Source organism: Tupaia chinensis, unplaced genomic scaffold (assembly GCF_000334495.1).
Source record: "Tupaia chinensis unplaced genomic scaffold, TupChi_1.0 Scaffold000070_1, whole genome shotgun sequence".
In the NCBI taxonomy this organism is placed as follows: Eukaryota; Metazoa; Chordata; class Mammalia; order Scandentia; family Tupaiidae; genus Tupaia; species Tupaia belangeri.
Genome location: NW_006159530.1, coordinates 276850 through 298999, shown reverse-complemented (window position 1 = coordinate 298999; position 22150 = coordinate 276850). Strand labels below are relative to the sequence as shown.

General features: G+C 43.3%; 1 protein-coding gene across 1 annotated transcript in view; it reads right to left on the bottom strand.

Annotated features, from left to right (window-relative positions):
- Positions 1–22150, bottom strand: part of ATF6 (activating transcription factor 6) — a 255241-nt gene that overhangs the window by 202891 nt on the left and 30200 nt on the right. Inside the window, exons 6-9 of the mRNA XM_006142264.2 lie at positions 21747–21834; positions 17723–17829; positions 9473–9602; positions 7767–7970 (exon numbers count right to left, since the gene is read on the bottom strand). Of these exons, the coding sequence (XP_006142326.1) occupies positions 7767–7970; positions 9473–9602; positions 17723–17829; positions 21747–21834 (529 nt within the window). The remainder of the gene's footprint in view (positions 1–7766; positions 7971–9472; positions 9603–17722; positions 17830–21746; positions 21835–22150) is intronic.

Below are 22150 nucleotides of genomic sequence, written 5' to 3'. Positions count from 1 at the left end.
AAAACTAAAAATCGAAATAACACTTTAGAACACCTGTTTGTTAAGAACATCTGTGTGGGCTGAAAAAAGAAAAAAAGATCCTTTTATAAAACAAAGCCTTTGTTTCAGAAGGCCTCAAAAAGCACAGTAACAGCAGAAAAATTCAACGAACAGCATCTTATCCCAGATAAATTAGTAAATTGGTAAGAAGATATAATAATTTCGTAGATTAGGAGTACATATAATTTTCTTGGAAATAAATGATTGCTAAACAATTTTATCTTCTCATTCTCCCCTGGACTTACTTCTTTTATGAAATAAAAACTTACAAAATGGGGAAATGGCTCATAAGTAGAATATAAATAAGTTTGAACCAAATATGCAAACAAAAATAATACCACATGACCAAGTGTTAGGTTTTTAATAAATGAATGTGAAATTAGAGTCAATCTGGCACTATAAAATAATACTTATCAGGAACCAGCAATTGACATAATGGCTATGTCGCTAGATTCCCATGTAGTCGACCATGGTTCGAATCCCAGACCTATTAGCTTAAACTCATGCCGAGCGCGTGTGCATGCATGCCCAAGATCCTAAGGAGAGAGCAGTGGAGAGGGGATAGCAGTGTGGCCATCCCCACTGGGGGGGTGATTTCTCGCTTTCTGTCTCTCTATCTATCTTTCTGGCGAGCATATGTTCCCTATAGCAAAAACCTCTCAAAAAAACAACAAAAACAAAAAAACTCATCATAATATAAAACTTCAACAAAGAGTTACCAGGACCAGCAGATGGTGTAATGGATACATCGCTGGACTCCCACATGCACCATGGCCATCCCCACAAAAGCTGATTTCTCACTTTCTGTCTCTCTGTCTGTCTCTGTCTCTCTGGAGAGCACAAACACCCTATAGCAAAAAAAAAAAATAGTTACCAACCCTGAATATAAGTACTTTTCTTTAATAACAAAAAATATCAGGGTCACCCAAGATGATCACGGCTTCCTTTCAGTTTCTGTGGATTGAAAAAAACACAAGATGAGAAAGGCTATAAAGAATTTAATAACCATGGGACCAGCAGGTGGCATGGTGGTTAAAAAGCTGGACATTCCCACATGACTGACCACAGTTCAAGTCCTGGACTTGGTGGCCTGCTTTCTCTCTCTCTCTCTCTCTCTCTCTGGTCAAATTAAAATAAATAAATGAATAAATTAAATAATTCTTTATTTAAAAAAAAGAATATAGTAACCAGGGCCAGCAAATGGTGTAGCGGTTAAGGCTCTGGATCCCACGTGACCCACTCCACAGTTCAAGTACCAGACTGAGTAGCTTGTAAACCATGCAGGTGCATATGTGCCCAAAATCCTGAGAGGAGAATGGAGGAGAAGGGATTGCAGCATGGCCATCCCCCCAGGGGGAGATTTCTCATTTTCCTTCTCTCTCTTTAGTGAGTGCTCACACCCTATAGCACAACTAAAATAAAAGAATCTGGTAATGAGGCCAGGCGTGGTGGCTCAGCTGTGGCGCACCACTCCACGGTGCTGGAGCTAAATGGAGACGCAGGGCTGACTCCCGGGTCGGTCTGTGTACACCAGGAGCTTGCACATGCCCCTGCTGCTGGCTGGCTGGGATCACAGGATGGGGTATTGCAGCATGAGTGACACCTTGTTAAGGGTGGTTATCTTTGTTTCTATCCTTCATGAAATAAACTTGAGTTGTTGTCGTTTGAGATATTTTTGCTATAGGGTGTGTGTACTTCAGAGAGACAGAAAGCAAGAAATCACCCCTGAGGGGGGATGGTCATGCTGCAATCCCTTCTCCTCCATTCTTCTCTCAGGGATTTTGGACACGCATGCACACATGTATCTAGCCTGATTCTCAAGCCACCAGGTCCAAGACTTGAACCATGGTCAGCCATGTAGGAATCCAGTGCCCTAACCATGATGCCACCTGCCAGCCCAAAAATACTTTAAAAAACAAAAGAACTGAAAGCCAGCAGATGGTGTGAAGGTTAAGACGGCTGGATCCCACATGGCTGACTGCGATGAGACCCGGACACAAAGGCTTGAAAATCATTTGGTCTACAGAAAATGCTTGCTATGAGAAAACGCTTGCTTTACAAAATGCCTTCTAGCTACTACTAACATCACACACACCCAAGGGTCCACAGTCTACAGATAGAAGCACTGATTTAAACCAACACTTTGAAAGCGGCACTGTAAGAAGCAACTTTCCATACACTTTGAGTTTAAAAATTACAGTGAAAAGATACTCCCCACCCCAAATTAAACACTGTTCATGAACTTTAGGACTATTTCAAAGAACAGAAGAAGCGTAAACATAACAAACCAAGTCACTTCAAAGAAAGGATCCTGGCAAGCAGGTGATGCAGAAGTTAAGGTGGCTGGATCCCACATGGCTGACTTTGCGGTTCGAGTCCCAGACCTGGTGGCTTGAAAATCACACCAGGCACATGTGCACACATGCCCAAAATCCCAAGAGGAAACGGAGGAGAAGGGATTATGGTGTGGCCATCCCCTTGAGGGGTGATTTCACACTTTTCCTTTTTCTCTCTCTGATGAGCGCACAAACCCTAGAGTAAACTAAAAAAAAAAACAAACAAAAAAGAAAGAATCCTATTTCTAGCTCCAGCTAAAGACAAACCATTGGAAAAATACACATGCAGGTAGCTTTGAGACATTTCTTAAGACTAATTAAGGGGGCCAATAGATTAGGTATGGTGGTTATTATTGACTGCAGTTCGAGTCCTGGGTATGGCAGCTTGCTTTCTCACTTTTTCACTCTCTCTCTCTCTCTCTGACTCTCTCTGGTAAGCACACATGCCTTATAGCAAATTTAAAAATAATAACAACAGGGGCCAGCAGGTGGTGTGGTGGTTAAGGGCGCTGGACGCCCACATGGCCAATTGCGGTTCGAGTCCTGGGCCTGACAGCTTGCTTTCTCACTTGCCTCCCCCCCACTGTGTCCTTCTCTAGTCAAATTAAAACAATAAATAAATAAATAAAATAATTATTTTAAAATAAATAAAAGTAAATACATAATTTGTAAACAACTAATTAAGAAAAATAACCCAGGGCTGTACTGTTTACAGTCCAGTTCTAATCACCACCTCCTTGCTGAAAGCTCTGCATAGCAGCGAGGAAAAGAAGAAGGAACACCCAGCAAAGCCTGGGCTCAGCATGGTTCCAGCCCGGGGCCAATGCTGCCTCCGAGTTTCCCCTCCTGCACGCCAAGCCCTTTCTTCTCTCCGTACTCGGCCACTGTCAAATTACCTAGCATCGAAGTCAAAGATCCTCTACATATTTTGGGCATGGATGCGTTCAAGACAGAATGAAGGAAAACAAATTTCTATTTCAATGTGTTCGAGTAAAAGAACAAAAACTCTCATGGTGACTTACTAAAGGCTGACCAGACCACAAACCATTATACAATGCAAAGGACGGCTGGGGGCCTTAAATAGCTCGCAGCTGTTACTACAGTTCCCCGTGTGGCAACGGTTAAACAGGACATACCAAAAGGCTGTTTATCCACTTCGGCCTGCTCTAAATCCTCTCGGGCATTACATGTGAAATCCCCTTAATAAGATACGACTAGACTCAATGCTGGGTGCTTCTGACGGTGTATGACTCACTGAGTTTGTAGTTCTTTCTTTTCAACTTTCTTCAAAGATGTCAAGCTATGGATCCAACGTGTACTGGATGCCTCCTTAGTCTAAAATAGCACAGTTGTGTGACTCTGGGCAAGTATTCTCTCTGAGCCTAGTATTATTCTCACATAAGAATTGAAGATATTGGGGCAAGCAGATGGCAAAGTGGTTAAGGCACTAAACTCCCACATGGCCGACGTGGTCCACGTCCCAGACCCAGCAGTTTAAAAATCATGCTAGGTGAGTGTGCACGCGAGCTCAAAATCCCTGGAAGAGAGTGAGGGAGAAGGGACTGCAGCACGGCCATGCCCCCTGGGTCGTGATTTCTTACTTTCCCTCTCACTGTCTCTCCAGAGAGTGCAAGTGCCCTATGGCAAAAACCTTAAAAAAGAAAAAACAAAGAAAAATACTAACATCTACCCTCATGAACTGATATTATATTAAATAACAGGCACTTGAACACTTAAAAGAATGTCTGGCACACAGTAAGAGCTTAAACACTATTTATTAAAATTATTAATCTCTTTTCTGTATAACAGCTTCCTTAAGGGCACGGCATGTTATTAATTCATTAGTTCTCACAACAACTGTAATTCCACTATTGGTTTACTTAACTCTCCAATTAAAAGGAGAGTTAAGAGTTAAGATTCTTGAGGGACCAGCAGTTGGTGTAATGGCTATGTCACTGGACTCTCATGGTCAAGCGCAGTTCAAATCTTGGACCTGCTGGCTTAAACTCACACTGGGCACATGTGCGTGAGTGTGTGCCCAAGATCCCAAGAGGAGAATGGAGGAGGGATTGCCATCCCCTGGGGGGGGATTTCTCGCTTTCTAGCTCTCTGCCTCTCTCTCTTTCTTTCTGGCAAGCGCATGCACCCTATAGAAAAAAAAAAAAAAAACTCTCAAAAATAAAAAAAGACAAGAGTTAAAATTATTGAGAACAAGGACCACATTTCATTTTTTATTTTTTCTTTTTTGCTATAGGTTACATGCATTCACCAGAGAGAGAGAGAGAGAAGTAGAGGGGGGTGAGAAATCACCCCCCAGAGGAGATGGCCACACTGTAATCCTTATCCTTCACTCTCCTCACGGGATTTGGGGGGCATACAAGCACATGTGTCTATGGTGATTCTCAAACGAGTCTGGGATTTGAACTGTGAAGCTGGCCATGTAGGTCCTGTGCCTTAACCTCTATGCCAGCTGTTGGTTAATCTCATCATTTTCTTAGAAGCAATATAGTATAGTGACTATACCAAGAGATTTCAAAAGTTCATGAAAAATTTAAAGTATGAGTTTATCTTGGTGCAAAAAATGTTTAAAATCGATGCATAATTTTTCCATATTTTCCACAAATGATTTGAAGACCTCTCATATGGACTCTGAGCCAGATCACCTGGGCTCAAGTTCTGGCTCTACTTCCTACTAGCAGAGTGACCTGGGACAAATTATTCTCCCTCTATTACCCATTTCTATGATTTGCACTATCATTGACTGCAAAAACACTCCCCCCAAAATAAGGAAGTCAGCTGGGATACCTTCCTCTATGTCTACCCCTTTCCTTGTCATCAAATCATCAAACTCTGTGATTCCACACTTTTTTTTTTTGAGAGGTTTTTGCTATACGGCGCATGCGCTCACCAGAAAGAGAAACAGAAAGCAAGAAATCCCCCCCCCCAGGAGGGATGGCCACGCCACAATCCCTTCTCCATTCTCCTCTCGGGATCTTGGGAACTCATGCACACGTGCACGGCGCGAGTTTAAGCCGCCGGGTCCGGGACTCGAACCACAGTCAACCACGTGGGAGTCCAGTGACATAGCCAGTACGCTAACTGCTGGTCCCATAGGATTGCTATTTTTCACATTAAAAAAGATAGCAGTTTTGACCTTGTACTGTGAGGGTGGGCATTTTAAATACTACCTTGTGGAGTTTTGTTGGTAAGGATCGAAGGATTTTCACTGATCCATTTCATCAAGTTGTTTTTATCAGCATTACATAGTATATGATCATAACGAATCTAACTGAGTATGATTTGGCCTTCATTAAAACTTCACTTCAGGGACCAGCAGATGGTGTAGTGGTTAAGGCTCTGGACCCTCACATGGCCAATCATGGTTCGAGTCCCTTGAAAATCACACCAGGTGTGTGTACATTCATGCCCAAAATGAGAGGAGAATGGAGGAGAAGGGATTGCAATGTAGACACCCCCAGAATGGAGGAGAAGGGATTGCAGTGTAGACACCCCACTTGGGAGGGTGATTTTCACTTTTCTTCTCTCTGTCCCTCCAGTGAGTACATTGCTCTGTTAAAAAAAAAAAAAAACCACTAAAAACCTTTGCTCCAGGCTCAGATGTGTGGCTCAAGCGGTGCTGTGGCACTACATCAGACTGCAGCCAAACCAAGCGAAAGGCCAGGTTGTGTTTCCTGGACCAACCTAAACCAGCCAGGCAGGGCAGTGTGCCCCTGAAGTGCCCCTGAAGTCCTAACTAACTGGCGGGTAGGGTAGAGGATCGCAGTGGTAAGACTCTATCAAAAATACCTTACTCTCCTGTCTACGTAGTTTAAAAACTGATTTTTTAAAAATGTCCCAAAGAGCCAGCAGGTGGTATGGTGGTCAAGGGCGCTAGACTCCCACAAGGCCGACCAGGATTCGAGTCCTGGACCTGGCAGCTTGCTTGCTCACTTTTGCTCGCTCACTCTCTCACGCTGTCCCTTTCTGGTCAAATTTTTATTTATTTATTTATTTATTTATTTATTTATTTATTTAAATAATTCTTTAGAAAAAAATGTTCCAAAGAAAGGTTCTCTATCCACAAATGAAAATATGGCCATAAAAGCAAATATACATTGGTGTTTACTTGCAACTTGTTTGCCTCAAATTAGCACCTAGTCCCACTTGGCACCATCAAGGTAAATCCAGAGGCAAGAGTGCTGCAGAAGGTCTCCTGTACACTGGTGTGCATGTATCGGTGTGCGTCCAGTGAGGACTAATCTGCCTCACAGATCTCTGGGAACAAACAATTCCTTTATTGGAATGCTGGCAAAACCTCAAACTTGAACTTCTTTCACTACCAGCCTAAACTCTATGTACAATCACAAGTGTGTGAGGCCATCTGGTGGACAAAGTATGGAAGCACAGAAATTCTTAGCCAAGTAAGGCAGAGTTCAGGTCTCCTCCTAATGCCCAGTTCAATATCCTGTTCCTTAAAGCATGCAACATCCTCAGGTTAAAAACTTGATCCTAGGGGCCCACAGATGGCATGGTGGTTAGGGCGCTGCACTCCCACATAGCCAAAATGCGGTTCAAGTCCCATACCTGGCAATTTGCTTTCTCATTTTCTCTCTCTTCTCTCTCTAGTGAGAGTACATGCCCTATAGCAAAATTTTAAAAATAATAATGATGATAAATTAAATAATTCTTTTAAAAAACAAAAGAACTTGATTCTTGGGACCAGCAGATGGCATAATGGCTATGTCGCTGGACTCCCACGTAGCTGACCACAGTTTGAGTCCCAGACTCAGTGGCTTAAACTCACACTGGGCGCATGTGCGTGCGTGCCCAAGATCCCGAGACGAGAATGGAGAAGGGGCTGCAGCGTGGCCATTCTCCCTGAGGGGTGATTTCTCGCTTTCTGTCTCTTTCTCTCTGCCTTTCTGGTGAGCACATGCACCCTATAGCAAAAACCTCTCCAAAAAAAAAAAGAAAGAACTTGATCCTAATGCTAAAACACACCCACAGACTTGAAATGGATCATTTCATTTTAAATGCTGACAGCTCCTTAAAAACAAAAATAAGCTACAGCCATAAAAATCTGAGTATAAAACGGCACCAAGAAAGTTTCCCAGATTTTGTTCTTTAATACAAGAACACAGAAAACCAAAAGCCTTGGAGAAAGCTGTTTCGACAATTAAAACCTTAAGTATCAGAGTAACTGATCTGGACGGCTATCTCCCCCGTTAGGACAGCAACGACGTATTAGTCATGTCTGTGACATCCTCAGGTCCAAGGACAACTCCTGACACACAGCATGTGCTCTGAAATTACAGCCTGAATGAAAGCACACAGCACGAGTCGTACTGCCCTCCAAATAAACAAACCCAGCCTCAAATTCGACTCACGTACCTTTAGGGGGTGCAGGCTGTATGCTGATAATCGGCTGGTGCTTCGTCAGAGGCATAAGTGTGGGCAGTGCCTGAATAATGATGGTTTTCGCTGGCGCACTGGAGTTTGTTTGAGTCTTGGGTGCTGCTGGAAGCAATAAAGGCTTGGGCTGAATTGAAGGTTTTGAATTTGCCTGAATTTTTTTCTTTGGAGTCAGTCCATTTTCTGGATAGAAAACAAACAAACCACAAATCAATTAAAAGATAATTAAACAAGCATTAGAAAAGAGACTCTATGGCAGGAGCAGTAGATAGTGTAATGGTTACGTCACTGGACTCCCACATAGTCAATCATGTTTTGAGTATTGGACACGGCAGTTTGAAGCTCATGCCAGGTGTGTGCGTGCGTGCCCAAAATCCCTAGAGGAGAGTAGAAAAGAAGGGACTGTGAGCGTGCCCAACCCCTGGGGGGTGACTTCTCGCTTTGTCTCTCTCTCTGTCTCTCCAGCAAGCACATGCACCCTATAGCAAAAATCTCTCTCAAAAAAAAAAAAAAAAAAGACTTTATTACATACGTTTCTCTACATATTATCTTGGCTTTTTTTTTCAAGTGTGTGGGGTTTTCTTGCCACCGGTCTGGGTGGTCAGACATGTGAGAGTCCAGCTACGTAACCATTATGCCATCTGCTGGTCCCTTTAAGTATGTTTTATTTTTGCCATAGGGTTTATACATTCGGGGAGGGAGGTTAAGGAGAGAGAGGGAGAAAGAGGAAAAGTGAAAAATCAACCCCCAAGGGAGATAGCCACACTATAGTCCCTTCTCCTCCAGTCTCTTCCTGAGATTTTGGGCATGAACACACATGTGCCTAGTGTGATTTTCAAGCCACCAGTCTAGGACTCAATCCATGGCCGGCCATGTGTGAATCCAGTGTCCTGGGACCAGCAGATAGCATAATGGCTATGCTGCTGGACTCTCAAGTAGTTGACCGCAGTTCAAGTCCCAGACCTGGTGGCTTAAACTCACGTTGGGCACATGTGCGTACGTGCCCAAAATCCCGAGAGGAGAATAGAGGAGAAGGGATTGCGGCGTGGCCATCCCCCCTGCAAGGGGAGTACTTTCTTTCTGTCTCTCTGTCTCTCTGTCTCTGTCTTTCTGGCGAGCGCACGCGCCCTATAGCAAAAACCTCTCCAAAAAAAGAAAGAAAAAAAAAAAGAATCCAGTGCCCTAACCACCATGTCACCTGCTGACTCCTATCTTGACTTCTAGCAACTATTTTTAACTGGAGTTTAAGCCTAGCTACTCCATATTTGAAGGGACTAAAGGAAAATCCTTAAACTGAGATCTACTTTGGTGACCATGCTGCAGCTGTGGGAAAGAGGCACAGGAACTGCTAAAGGAGAAAACCTCGAATCACTAAATAAAGCCTGGAGGTAAATAGGTAACACATGGCCCTCAAACGCAGCATCTTTTATTAGAATTTTTCAATCTCTCCTGAAGATGAGTCCCAAATTTAGTTTAAAGTATCATTTACCTGAAATGACAGAGACAACCAAAGATTATTCCTTCCCTCTCCTCTCTGCAATAATCAACCACAACAAACAACGCAGGGCCAGGGAGCAAAGCGAGCCAGTTTAATAAATGCGCTTAACCCAACAAATTGTTCAAAGAAATAGAGCCTAACCTCAGTCTAAAACAGAGATAACAGAAGTTAGGAGATGGAGTAATACCAGTTTTGTTCCTAGGGTCAATGACAGGCTTATCTTCCTTCAGTGGCTCTGCGGAGGAAGGACTACTGCAGCTCTCTCCATACAAGGAAAGAGGAGACAGCTGGGAACTCGAAGACAAATCCAACTCCTCCTGCAGCAAAATAAAACACAGCGTAATGCAGGAGTGCGACCCTGAGCAGCAAACTGCTAGAAAGCAAAGCATGATCTATCATGATGTAGTTTTCTATGTTTTTCCATGCAAAACGCATCATAACTTTTCCAACAACCCAAAAGAAAAATACTTCATGGCAACTTAAAGACAAAGGTATATTAGATATATTAGAAAATATGTCTAGAAGTGGAGTGCTGAGTATGGATAAATCAGCATTAATCATCAACACCAAAGAAAAATGACTCAACGTGTGAAGCTATGTTTGTCAGCCTCTTGGATTAAAAACAGAAATCAACGGGACCAGCAGTTAGTGTAATGGACTCCCATGTAGTCGACCGCGGCTCAAGTCTTGAACCTGGTGGCTTAAACTCATGCCGGGCGCGTGTGCATATGTGCCTAAGATCCCAAGAGAATGGAGGAGAAGGGATTGCGGCGTGGCATCCCCCCTAGGAGGTGATGTCTCACTTGCTGTCTCTATCTCTTTGGCGAGCGCATGCACCCTATAGCAAAAACCTTTCCAAAAAATAAATAAAGACAGACAGAAATCAATGATCTGGCTCTGCATTTTCTCCTACAAGCTTTCCTATCTTACCAGTTCCTCGTCACATAAACTTAATACCATTTATGGCTACAATTAATCCCCATAATCTCTTTTATTCAGCCTTAAAAGCAAAATAATTTTTACTAAACTCTTTTAAGTCAAAACACTCAGAAGCAATAAAGGAAGACATAGATTTAAAGAAATAATAATTAAAAATATGGGCTGACCCTGTGGCCTAGTGGTTAAGAGAGCTGGATCTTATATAGCGAGGCACTGTTTGGAAAATATCAGGCAAGGGGACAGCAGGTGGCATGGTGGTTAAGAGAGCAACATTCCTACATGGCTGACCATGGTTCAAGTCCCAGACCTGGCAGCTTGCTCTCTTACTTTCCTTCTCTCTCTCTCTCTCTCTCTCTCTCTGTCCCTCTCTAGTCAAATTTAAATAAATAAGTAAATAACTAAAGTTAAATAAAATAATTCTTTAAAAAGAAGAAAAAAGTATCAGACATGTGTACACAAAAGAGTAGAGAAATGAAAGAGATTGATGCATGACCACGCCCCAATGAGGGGATGCTTCCTCCTTTCCCCCTGCCCTGTCTCTCTATCTCTGTCTCTCTGTCTCTCTGGCAGTGCACATGCCCTCTGGCAATTAAAAAAATTATTATTAAAATATTTAGCACTGGGGGGCCGGCAGGCAGCATGGTGGTTAAGGATGCTGAACTCCTACATGGCCGACCACGATTCAAGTCCTGGACCTGGCAGCTTGCTTTCTTACTTTTCCTCGCTCTCACTCTCTCCCTCTCTGGTCAAATTAAAATAAATAAGTAGATAAAGTTAGATAAAATAATTTTTAAAAAGTTTAGCAATGGGGGGCCAGCTGATGGAGTGGTGGTTAAAGGCAGCTGGATCCAACATGTGGTTTGAGTCCTGGACCTGACAACTCATAAAACACTCCAGAGGTAGACAGGTGGCATGACGGTTAAGGCACTGGACTCCCACATGGTCAACGGTGGCTGGAGTCCCAGACCTGGTGGCTTGCTTTCTCACTCCCCCAGCCATCTGGCCCCATCTCTCTCTGGTGAGTGCATGTGCCCTGTAGCAAATTTTAAAATAATAATAATGATGATAGCTAAAATTTAATACATAAATACTTCTTTAAAAAAAAAAAAAAACACTCTAGGATGTGCATATGCATGCTCAAAATTCTGAGCAGAGAATGGGGAAGAAACTGCAGCATGGCCATCCTTCCTAGGGGTAATTTCTCACTCTCCCTATCTCTCTCTCTCCCTCTCTCCGTCTCTCTCCATCAAGCACATGTACCCTATGGCGAAACTTAAAAAGTAAAAATTAATGATGAAAACTATTAATAGATCATAAAAAAGTTTAAAGACACATATTGGGGGGAAACTTTTGCCAAATTGGACATAAAGGACAGAAACAGCCATTTTACTGACTAGTAAAACAAACAGTAGCCAAAGGCAAATTTAAACATTGTATCGGAAGAAAATATTTAAATGACCTGGAGAAGACATGGGAGGAAGGGACACTCTCGGTCTCCCGGAGAGTCGGAACTGCTCCATCCGTTCATCCCTAACCCTCCTCACTACACACCCCGAGGCTCACAGTAGTCACGGGCACATAATGACATTTCGGTGACAGATCACACGTACGACAGAGGCCCCACGAGCTTATACCGGAGCTGCCACCCCTACTGCCCAGTGATGCCGTAGCCATCATAACCACGTGGCACGAGGCATTGCTGACTTGCCTGTGGTGATGTTGGTATAGCCAACCTTCTGAGCCAAGTCGTACACGAAATCACACACAGTACCCAACACTTGGCACTAAGGACAAATGACTGTGACCGGTTGGTGTGTTTACCATGTTATACTTACCGTTATTTGGAACATACTCCTACGTGTATAAACGAGCTTACGGTAAAACACAATGCCGTACTCTGGCAGCAGCCTCATTCGCTGGTGTTCGATTTAATCTCGTGTTGTTTTACTGAGCATGGGCCTTCCAGTGGGGTAACAAGTGGAGGTGGTAGACAATGATACTGATGACCCTGACCCTGAGTAAGCTCATGTGTGTATTTGTGTCTTAGTTTTAATTAAGCTGTTTAAAAATTAAAATTTTGGGGACCAGCAGTTAGCATAATGGCTGTTGCTGGACTCCCATGTAGTCGACTGTGGTTCAAGTCCCGGACCCAGTGGCTTAAACTCACGCCAGGCGTGTGTGCGTGCATGCGTGCCCAAGATCCCGAGAGGAGAATGGAGAAGAAGGGATTGCGACGTGGCCATCCCTGCTGGGGAGTGATTTCTCGCTTTCTGTCTCTCTGTCTCTCTCTGTCTCTCTGGCAAGCACACGCGTCTTATAGCAAAAAAAAAAAAAAAGCTCTCCAAAAAAAATTAAAATGAAAATTTTTTAACTAATTTTTTTATTTAAAAAATAGAAAAATAATACAGAATAAGGATAGAAAGAAAGGAAAATTTTTTCTACAGCCACATGATAAATTTTAAGCAAAGTATCAAAAAGTTTTAAAATATTAATAAGTTTAAAAAGTAAAAAAAAGTTACAGTGGGCCAGCAGGCAGTATGGTGGTTAGGGCACTAGATCCCACATGGCTGACGGCACAGTTCAAGTCCTGGACCCAGCAGCTTGAGAAACGTGCCAGATGTGTGTGCACGTGTGCCCTAAACCCCAAGAGAGTGAAAGAGAAAGGATTGCGGCATGGCCATCCCACCTGGGAAATGATTTCTTTCTCTCTCTCTCTCTCTCTCTCTGTATCTCTGTCTCTCTGTCAGCAAACACACTCTATAGCAAAAAAGAAGTTACAGTAAGCTAAGGCTAATTTATTATAGAAGAAAAGCATTTCTGTGGATTTAGTGCAGCCCAAGTGCACAGTGTTTATAAAGTCCACAGCACTGTACGATACCATTCATGTGCCACTCGCTCACTGGCTCACCCAGAGCAAGCTCCAGTCATAGTAAGTGCTCTCGGCAGTGTTTCATTTCTTTTTCTTTATTTTTTGGTTTTTGCTAAAGGACAGGTATACTCACCAGAGAGAGACAAAGAGCAAGAGAGGGAAAGTGAGAAATTACCTCCCAGGGAAGATGGCCGCACCACAGTCCTTTTTCCTGCATTCTCCTCTCAGGATTTCGGGCACACACCCACACATGCCTGGAGTGATTTTCAAACACCTGGGTCTGGGACTCGAACCACACAGCCTCAACCATCATGCCACTGCTGACCCACTGTTTTTTTTGTTTTTTTGCTATTGGGCACGTGTACTCGCTAGAAAGACAGAGACAGACAGAAAAACAGAAAGCGAGAAATCACCCCCCAGGGGGGATGGCTGCGCTGCAATCCCTTCTCCTCCATTCTCCTCTCGGGATCTTGGGCACGCATACACACACACCTGGGGTGAGTCTAAGCCACCGGGTCTGAGACGCGAACCGCAGTTGACTACATGGGCGTCCAGCGACATAGCCATTACGCCAACTGCTGGTCCATTTTTTATACTGCATGCTTACTGTACCTTTCCTATCTTTAGATATGTTTAAATACACAAATACTTCGGGCTGTGCTACAACTGCCTACAGTATTCAGTGTAGTAACATGCTCTGTAAGTGGGAGCCCGGAGCAAACACAGCCGAGTTACAAGCTATACCACCTAGCTCTGCATGCACACGCTCCCCGGTGATCACGCACTCATGCCTGTCTGATGACACGTCCCTCAGAACCCAAGGTATAGGAGAGGGTGTACAATATGCTACCTTTTATGTAAGAAAGGGAGAAAGGACAAGGACAGAAACCAGGCTCTTCTGAATCCACTTTGTTGCATACTTCATTTTTTTTAATTAAATCATTTGGAGAAACTGTGGGACCAAAGAGAGATTCCAACAGTAACACTCAAAATAAAACTTCACAAAGGAAGTCATTTTTGAACTCAGACTTAAAAGATAAGGCGTTTCCCAAGAGGAACTTTCTTCTGCTGTTCCAGGCAGAAAAAAGAGAATATGCAAACCCTCCACCTGGGAGAGGAGGCGCCTGCCGCTCATCGCTCTTTCCTGCCAGCGTCGGGAACTGAACCCGGCGTAACTGTCGAATGAGAGGCACGTGTGGGAGCTCTTGAGCAGGAACCCCATAGGGCTAAAGCTAAGGGGAGTGCAAAGACAGGAGGGGACAGCAAGAAATAAGACAGGAGAGGGAAGCAAAGGCAAGACCTAATGCACTGGGGCTTTTTGCTTTTAATATTATTATTCACAATAGCACATACATATGCTTGTTTCAGAGAGAGAAACATTTTCGACAGGGCCCAGTGATGCCACCATCCCCTTCAGCCACTACTCTGGCTCCTCGGGATCTTCGGTATGTGTTTGCAAGCCTATCCCAGAATCTAAACCGCAGTCAGCCACATGGTTTCCAGCAGTTCAGTCTGCCACCCACTGCATCCCAGGCGAGGCTAACACTCAGAACCTGAATTTCATCCTTGTAAGAGTCAGGAAGTTATTAAAAGGGGTTTTTGTTGATGTTTTTTAATTTGCTACAAGGCATGTGTGCTCACCAGAGACAGACAATTAGAGAAAAGGGAAGTGAGAAAGCACCCTCTGGGCTGTAGCTACATCACAATCTCTTCCCTTCCACTCTCCTCAGGATTTGGGCACATATGCACACATGCCTGGCATGTTTCACGGGCCCTCGGCTCTAGGTCTCAAACTGCACGGTCAGCCCTGTACAATCCAGACACCTTAACCACTATTCCACCAGCCGGCCCAGTTGATAAGAGGTTTTAAACAAATGACTAAATGCCAAGTTCATGACTTTGAAAGATTTCTCTTTGAGGATTTCTCTGTTAAGAAGGGTTCGGGAGTGGAGGTACCAACAGATGGCATAATGGTTATGTTGCTGGACTTCCACGTGGTCGACCACAGTTCAAGTCCCAGACCTGGCCGCTTCAAACTCACAACAAGCACATGTGAGTGCTTGCCCAGAATCCCAAGAGGAGAATGGAGTAGAAAGGATTGCAGCGTGGCCATCTGCCCCTGGGGGGTGATTTCTTGCTCTCTCTCTCTCTCTCTCTCTCTCTCTCTATATATATATATATATATATATATATAGTGAGCACACATGCCCTATCGCAAAAATCTCTCTAATAAAAAAGAAGGGTTTGAAGAGTTGGAGGCACAGAAACTATTGATAGTGGGAACCAGTAGTTAGTGTAATGGCTATGTCGCTGAACTCCCATGTAGTCGACCGCGGTTCGTGTCCCGGATCTGGTGGCTTAAAACTCACACTGGGCACGTGTGCGTGTGTACCCAAGATCCCGAGAGGAGAATGGAGGAGAAGGGATTGCGGCGTGACCATCCCCCCCGGGGGGTGACTTCTCGTTTTCTGTCTCTCTGTCTCTCTCTGTCTGGCGAGCGCACACACCCTATAGCGAAAACCTCTCAAAAAAAAAAAAAAAGAAACTATTGATAGTTACAATCCTACTGACTTAAACCAGGTGAGATGATGAAACAGTACAGCAGAAAGAGGAGCAGAAACAATAAGTTTTAGAGATAGTCGAAAAGGGACCAGCAGTTGGTGTAATGGCTATGTCACTGGACTCCCATGTAGTCAACTGCAGTTCAAGTCCCGGACCCAGTGGCTTAAACTCACTCCGGGCATGTGTGCATGTGTGCCCAAGATCCCGAGAGGAGAATAGAGGAGAAGGGATTGCGGTGTGGCCATCCCCCCAGGGGGTTATTTCTCGCTTTCTGTCTCTCTGTCTCTCTGTCTCTCTCTCTCTCTCTTTCTGGCAAAAAAAGAGAGAGAGATACTAAGCAGAAATACCAGGACTTAGTCACTGACTGCATGTAGAAGATACTATATGAAGATACATTAGATCCCTCCTCCACAGCTTCAGCTACCCACAGTCAACCCGGGCCCAAAAACATGAAATGACAAATTCCAGAAATAAACAAATTGTAAGTATCAAACTGCACGCTATTCTGAAGGGCATGAGAAAATCTCACACCGTCCTACTCCTGCCCACCTGGGACGTGACCCATCCACTTGTCCACCACAGAGTATACCTGTCGTCACCAAGTCACTCCCTTGGCTGTCAGACGGCAAAAAGTATATGGTAAACATAGGTTCAGTGTTTCTGATGGTTTCAAGCATCCACTGGGGTCTTAGAACATTTCTCCCACAGATAAAGGGGAAACACTATCCCTCAATCATAGCAGAAATAATAAAATATTAATTCCAATTTTCTTATTATAATTTCCCCTTCCCATTTGAAAAAATACCTAAATTTGATACTTCCTTTTCTTATCCTCAGGGTTTTTGTCTGGAAGGAGAGCAGAAGAACTCTTTTTTATTTTTATTTGAAAGACTTTTGCTATAGGATGCATGTGTTTGCCAGAGAGAAGAAAGAGAGAAGTGAGAAATCACCCCCCAGTGCGGATGGCCACACCACAATCCCTTCTCCTCCATTCTCCTCTCAGAATTTTGGGCACACATGCACACATGCATGCCTGGTGTGAGTTTCAAGCCACTGGGTTCAAGATTCAGACCACAGCTGGCCATGTGGGAGCCTACGTCCTTGACCACTATGCTACCTGCTGGCCCCCAGAAGAACTCTTAAGGAGTTTTGTAAAAACCTTAGCCCATAGGAAGATAGTATTAGGCGTTCCTGACGTAAGCATTCCTGACCTTAGGAAAGCATTCTATCAAAAGGTTCTACACCTAAGGAGTCACAAAAGCTGACAATCTTAACATGCTTCTATGTCCTCAAAGAACATATATTCTTTTGTTTGTTCATTTTGTTTTGATTTGTGCTTTTGCAATAGTGTGTATGTGCTGGGGAGGAGGTGCCATTTGAAATTACCCCTTGGGAGGGTGGCCACACTACAATCCCTTCTCCTCTAGTCTCCTCTCAGGGTTTTGGGCACACACACATGCACCTAGCGTGATTCTCAAGCCACCAGGTCCAGGACACAAACTGTATAGCCGGCCATGTGGGATCTAGCACCTTAACCATGCCACCTGCTGGCCAAGAACACATATTCTTACTGGGAGGAGGAAAGGAAGCAAGAAGACAGTAAACCAATAAACAAAAATATAATACTGAGTATTGGTAAGTACAATGAAAATAATAAAACTATAGAGGCAAAAACACAGGAGAGGGGCCAGCAGGTGATATGGTGGTGAAGGTGCTGGACTCCCACATGGCTGACCATGGCTTGAGTCCTGGACCTGGCAACTTGCTTTCTCACTTTCCCTTTCTGTCTCTCTATGGTCAAATTTTAAAAATAAGAATAATAAATAAAATTAAATAAGTAAATCTTAAAAAAAAAAAAAAAAACAGGGAAAGAAGGAAAGAGGGCAAAACCGGAGATGTTAACAACTTTCTTGATTCCACAAGGCCCTTCCCTAAGTCTCAGTTTCCTCGGGATTGAAGGAAATAATAAGGATAATAAGTTAATACATATTAAAACTGCCTTCCCCTATATGCTTATGTTGTGGATAACATTGTAACCAAAATAACTGTAAAAGATTCCATACTTACGGGAACATGCTGCGTTGAAGAATAAGAGTCCACTGACTGAGGAGATGAGACTGAACAACTTGAGGAGGCTGGAGAAAGTGGTTGAGGCTCTGCCTTAATATCTTTAACTGAAAAACATGGAGTAAAAGTTTTTTCCCACTGGATGATATAAACTGAATTTTATATAAATAAAATGAAAAAAAAAGAAGGTAAAAAAAATCGATTTAAACTTCGATCAGATATGGAAGCAAAGGTCACTAAAATGTACCTTTAGGGGATAACACAAGCTGCACGAAAGACCTAGGCTTTTGTGTAACAAGGTATGTATGTGTACAAACACACACGTAATTCTCTGGAAAAGTAAATGGAAAATGTACATCAGTGGTCTCTAGGGAGCAGAACTTGTCTAAGAATAAGAGCAGAAGACATTCTTCTATTGTATAGAATTTGGGGCCTTTGATTATTATACCATACACAAAAAAATTATATATTCCAAAAAAATGTTAAATGTAAGAGGAAAAAATTATTACATAAAGCATTTTGACAATACAGTTAAAACTCATGAAAATGTTCATACGGTTTGGATTGACTCAACAGAAATTTACTGAGAGGCCGGAGACTAATACAGCTGTCAAACAGCGCACTGAGCGGCAATCCCATGTGAGAAATGTCCCCGTTCAAGTCCAGAGACCTCCCTGAGTATGCCAGACACACACCTGCCCACAATACAAGGCTAGCTGAAGCCTGGGGGTAGATCTCTCTGTCTCTCTCACTCATGAAAGAAAAACATACACTTTTTTTAAAATCTACTGAGCAACTATAGCCCAGGCAGCATTCTAAGTGTCAAAGATACGACAGGGTGGTCGTGGCAGACTTTGTTTTCCAAAGTCAGTCACGAAATAGCTACCATCCCTTGTGATCCCCTACAAGGTGACCTCTCCACTGCCCCAACAAGAAGCAGGGTCTACTTCCTCTGCCCCTGAACTCAGGTGGGCTTAGGAATCCTTGAGCGAATACCGTATGGAAGTCGTGCTTTGAATTCTATGGCTGGACACAGCCTCTGCCTTGTGGGCTGGGACACTCACACTGGAAGCCTGACTGCCCTGTGTCCACCATGATGTGAGGAAACCAAGTCACGCTGAGTGGCCCTGTACAGACACTCCGGACGGTAGTCCCAGTCTTCAAGTCATCCCAACCCGGCACCAGAGTAGTGAAGACACCTCAACATGGTTCTAGCCCCCCAGTGTCAAGCTTCTCCGGCCTTTGAATCTCCCTAGTTGAGGTCTGGACATCACAGAGCAGAGACAAAACATCCCTGGAGTACCTACTCAAACCCCTGATCCAGAGATTCTGGGAACCTAATAAATGGTTGTTTTAAGCTACTAAGATTTAGACTCATTTATTACACAGTGGTAACCAGAACACCGACACTATGTATCCCATATCTACAAAGAAAGAGTGGCACTGAGCAAAACACATAATTACATAAAATGAAGGGAAGTGGGGCCAGCAGGTGGCATGGTGGTTAAAGCCGTGGACTCCCATGTGGCTGACTGTGGTTCAAGTCCTGGACTGGGAGGCTTGAAAGCCACACTGGACACATATACACACATGCCCAAAATCCTGAGAGGAGAATGAACTGCAGCATAGCCATCCCCCCCGGGGGGGTGACTTCTCACTTTACCTCTCTCTGTTTTCAGCAGAGTACATGCCCAGTGGCAAAGACCTTAAAAAAGAATGACAGAAAGTAGGACATGCAGCGGTAGGGAGGAATGTGGAGAAATGTGCAAGTTATTTATCTACTGTCTCTCAGCTCCAGTTCACCTCCTAGAGTCTGATGCACATAATTAATATTAGGTCATTGGGAAGGTCGTGGCATATTTTTCTGTATTTTCTATGTAAGAATGCATCACGACTTTCCAATGACCCAATACATTTCCCAGCTGGCCTCCTTTCATGTCCTAATAATCGGGGACACTAGAAGGGCCCCAGAAGGTAGGAGCAGGCATTTCTTCATTCTCCAGTCAGATCTACCCAGTAGAGGCCGTCCGCTCCAGGCTCTAGCTTCTTTCAGCACACCAACTCCCACCTCATCAGGCCCCCAAAAGATACCAGCACCAACCAGGCAGGCGGTGTCCCCTCCTCAAAAGTATGTGTGCATCAAATGCATGGGCCCTTCCACTAAGCTCCTAGACTCTGGTGACTCTAGCTTCTTTGCATTGACTCCCTAAGCCCTGTATGGTTCCCAAATAGACTAATCTATTACCAAGATATGATTCATAATTCATTACCATATTTATGAACTGCTTTTTTAAAAGAATTATTTAATTTTATTTATCATTATTATTTTTCACTTGGCTATAGGGCACACCAGAAAGAGAGAGAAGGAAAGTGAGAAAGCAAGCTGTCAGGCCTGGACTCAAACTGTGGTCAGCCACATGAGAGTCTACCACCTCAACCACCATGCCACCTGCTGGCCCCTGAATTATTTATCCATTCATTACATTACTGAAACATAATTATGAAATTGTTTATATCCATCTGGGTGAGAAATTAATTTATGCATTGCTATATCAGAAGTAGGATACATAGGGCTGGCTTCATGGCCTGGCATTAAGGCAGCTGGATCCCACGTGGTCAACTGTGCTGTTCAACTTCTAGACCTGATGGCTTGCAAAACACACTGGGCATGTGCATGTGTGCCCAAAATCAAAGGGAAAGAAGGAAGAGAAGGAACTGTGACATGACTATTCCTCATGAGAGGTGCTTTCTTCTCTCCTTCTCTCTGTGTCTCTCTGTCTCTCTCTGGCAAGCACATGCACCTATAGCAAAAATTGTTTTAATTAAAAAAAGAAAAAAAAAACATTTTTTTAGGCTCCAGCAGATGGTATAATGGATTCTCACATAGTAAACCACAGTTTGAGTCCCAGACATGGCAGCTTAAAACTCACACCAGGTGCGTGTGCGTGCATGTCCAAGGTCCGGAGATGAGTATGGAGGAGAAGAGGTTGCAGCATGGCCATTCCCCATAGGGGTGATTTCTTGCTTTTTGTCTCTGTCTCTCTGGTCAGCACATACACCCTATACCAAAAATCTCTTTTAAGTAGGATATATGGGGCCAGCAGGTGGCATAGCATCACTGGCCTCCTGCCAACTGTGGTTCGAGTCCCAGACCCAGTGGCTTCAAACACATGCTGAGCGCATGTGTGTGTGTGTGTCCAGGATCCTGGGAGGAGAATGGAGGAGAAGGGATTGCAGCATAGCCCCCCCACCCCAGGAAATTATTTCTCGTTTTCCTTTCGCTGTTTCTGTCTCTGTCTAGTAAAGCACATGCACCCTAAGGCAACAACCTCTTTAAAAATATTCCTGGAATCTTTTAACCCACCAAAATAGCCCAATAATCCCACCTAATTTTTGGTACAGATGCTCAGCTAATGATGGAGTTTCATCCTGATAAGTCTTTTGTACGCTGAAATAAGTTAAAAGTGTATTTAATACACCTAACCTACCAAACATCATCACTTAATAGCCTAGTCTACCTTAAACATACTTAGCATACTTCGATTAACTTACAGTTGGCAAAATCATCTAATGAAAAGCTTATTTTTTTAAAGAATTATTTTATCTAACTTTATATATATATATATATATACTGTTTTCATTTTATTTTGACCAGAGAGGGAGAAAGCAAAAGAGAAAGAGAGAAAATGAGAAAGCAAGCCACCAGATCTGGGACTTGAACCGCAGTCAGCCGTGTGGGAGTCCAGCGCCTTTAACCACCACACCACTTGCCGGCCCCCTAACACAAAGCTTATTTTACAATGAAGTGTTGAATATCTCATGTAATTTATTGAATACTGTACTGAGAATGAAAAACAGAATGTCTGTATAAAGCACACTTTCTACTGAATACGTATCACTTTCACAACACTGAGGGTCAATCAATCATAAGGTAAACCACTGTATATCAGGGACTGCCCTTGTTATCAAATTACGAGATAAAACAGACCTGTTTAAAGTTTTTACTACTGAAACACATCATTACCTGTACAGAATTGGTTGTTGATATCCCAAATGTCTGACTCCCAAGGCATCAAGTCCAAATCAAAATCAAGATGATCAAAATTGTTTTCCTGTAGGTTTCAAATCAGTAAAATAATATTAATAAGAATAAAATATATAAATCTTATAATCACACAACCAGAAACAATTTTCCTTTAAATTAATATAATTATTTATCATCTATCCTAGAAAAAGCATTTTCTAACTCAATTGGTTCACCTTGAGAGAACCAATAGATTGTCTGAAGATAAGCCAATTCAGCTACTTCTATGTTTTTAAGGTTTTTTACCATAGGGCATGTATGCTCACTGGAGAGAGAGAGACAGTGAGAGATAAAGTAAGAAATCATCTACCAGGGGGTATGGCCATGCTACAATCCATTCTCCT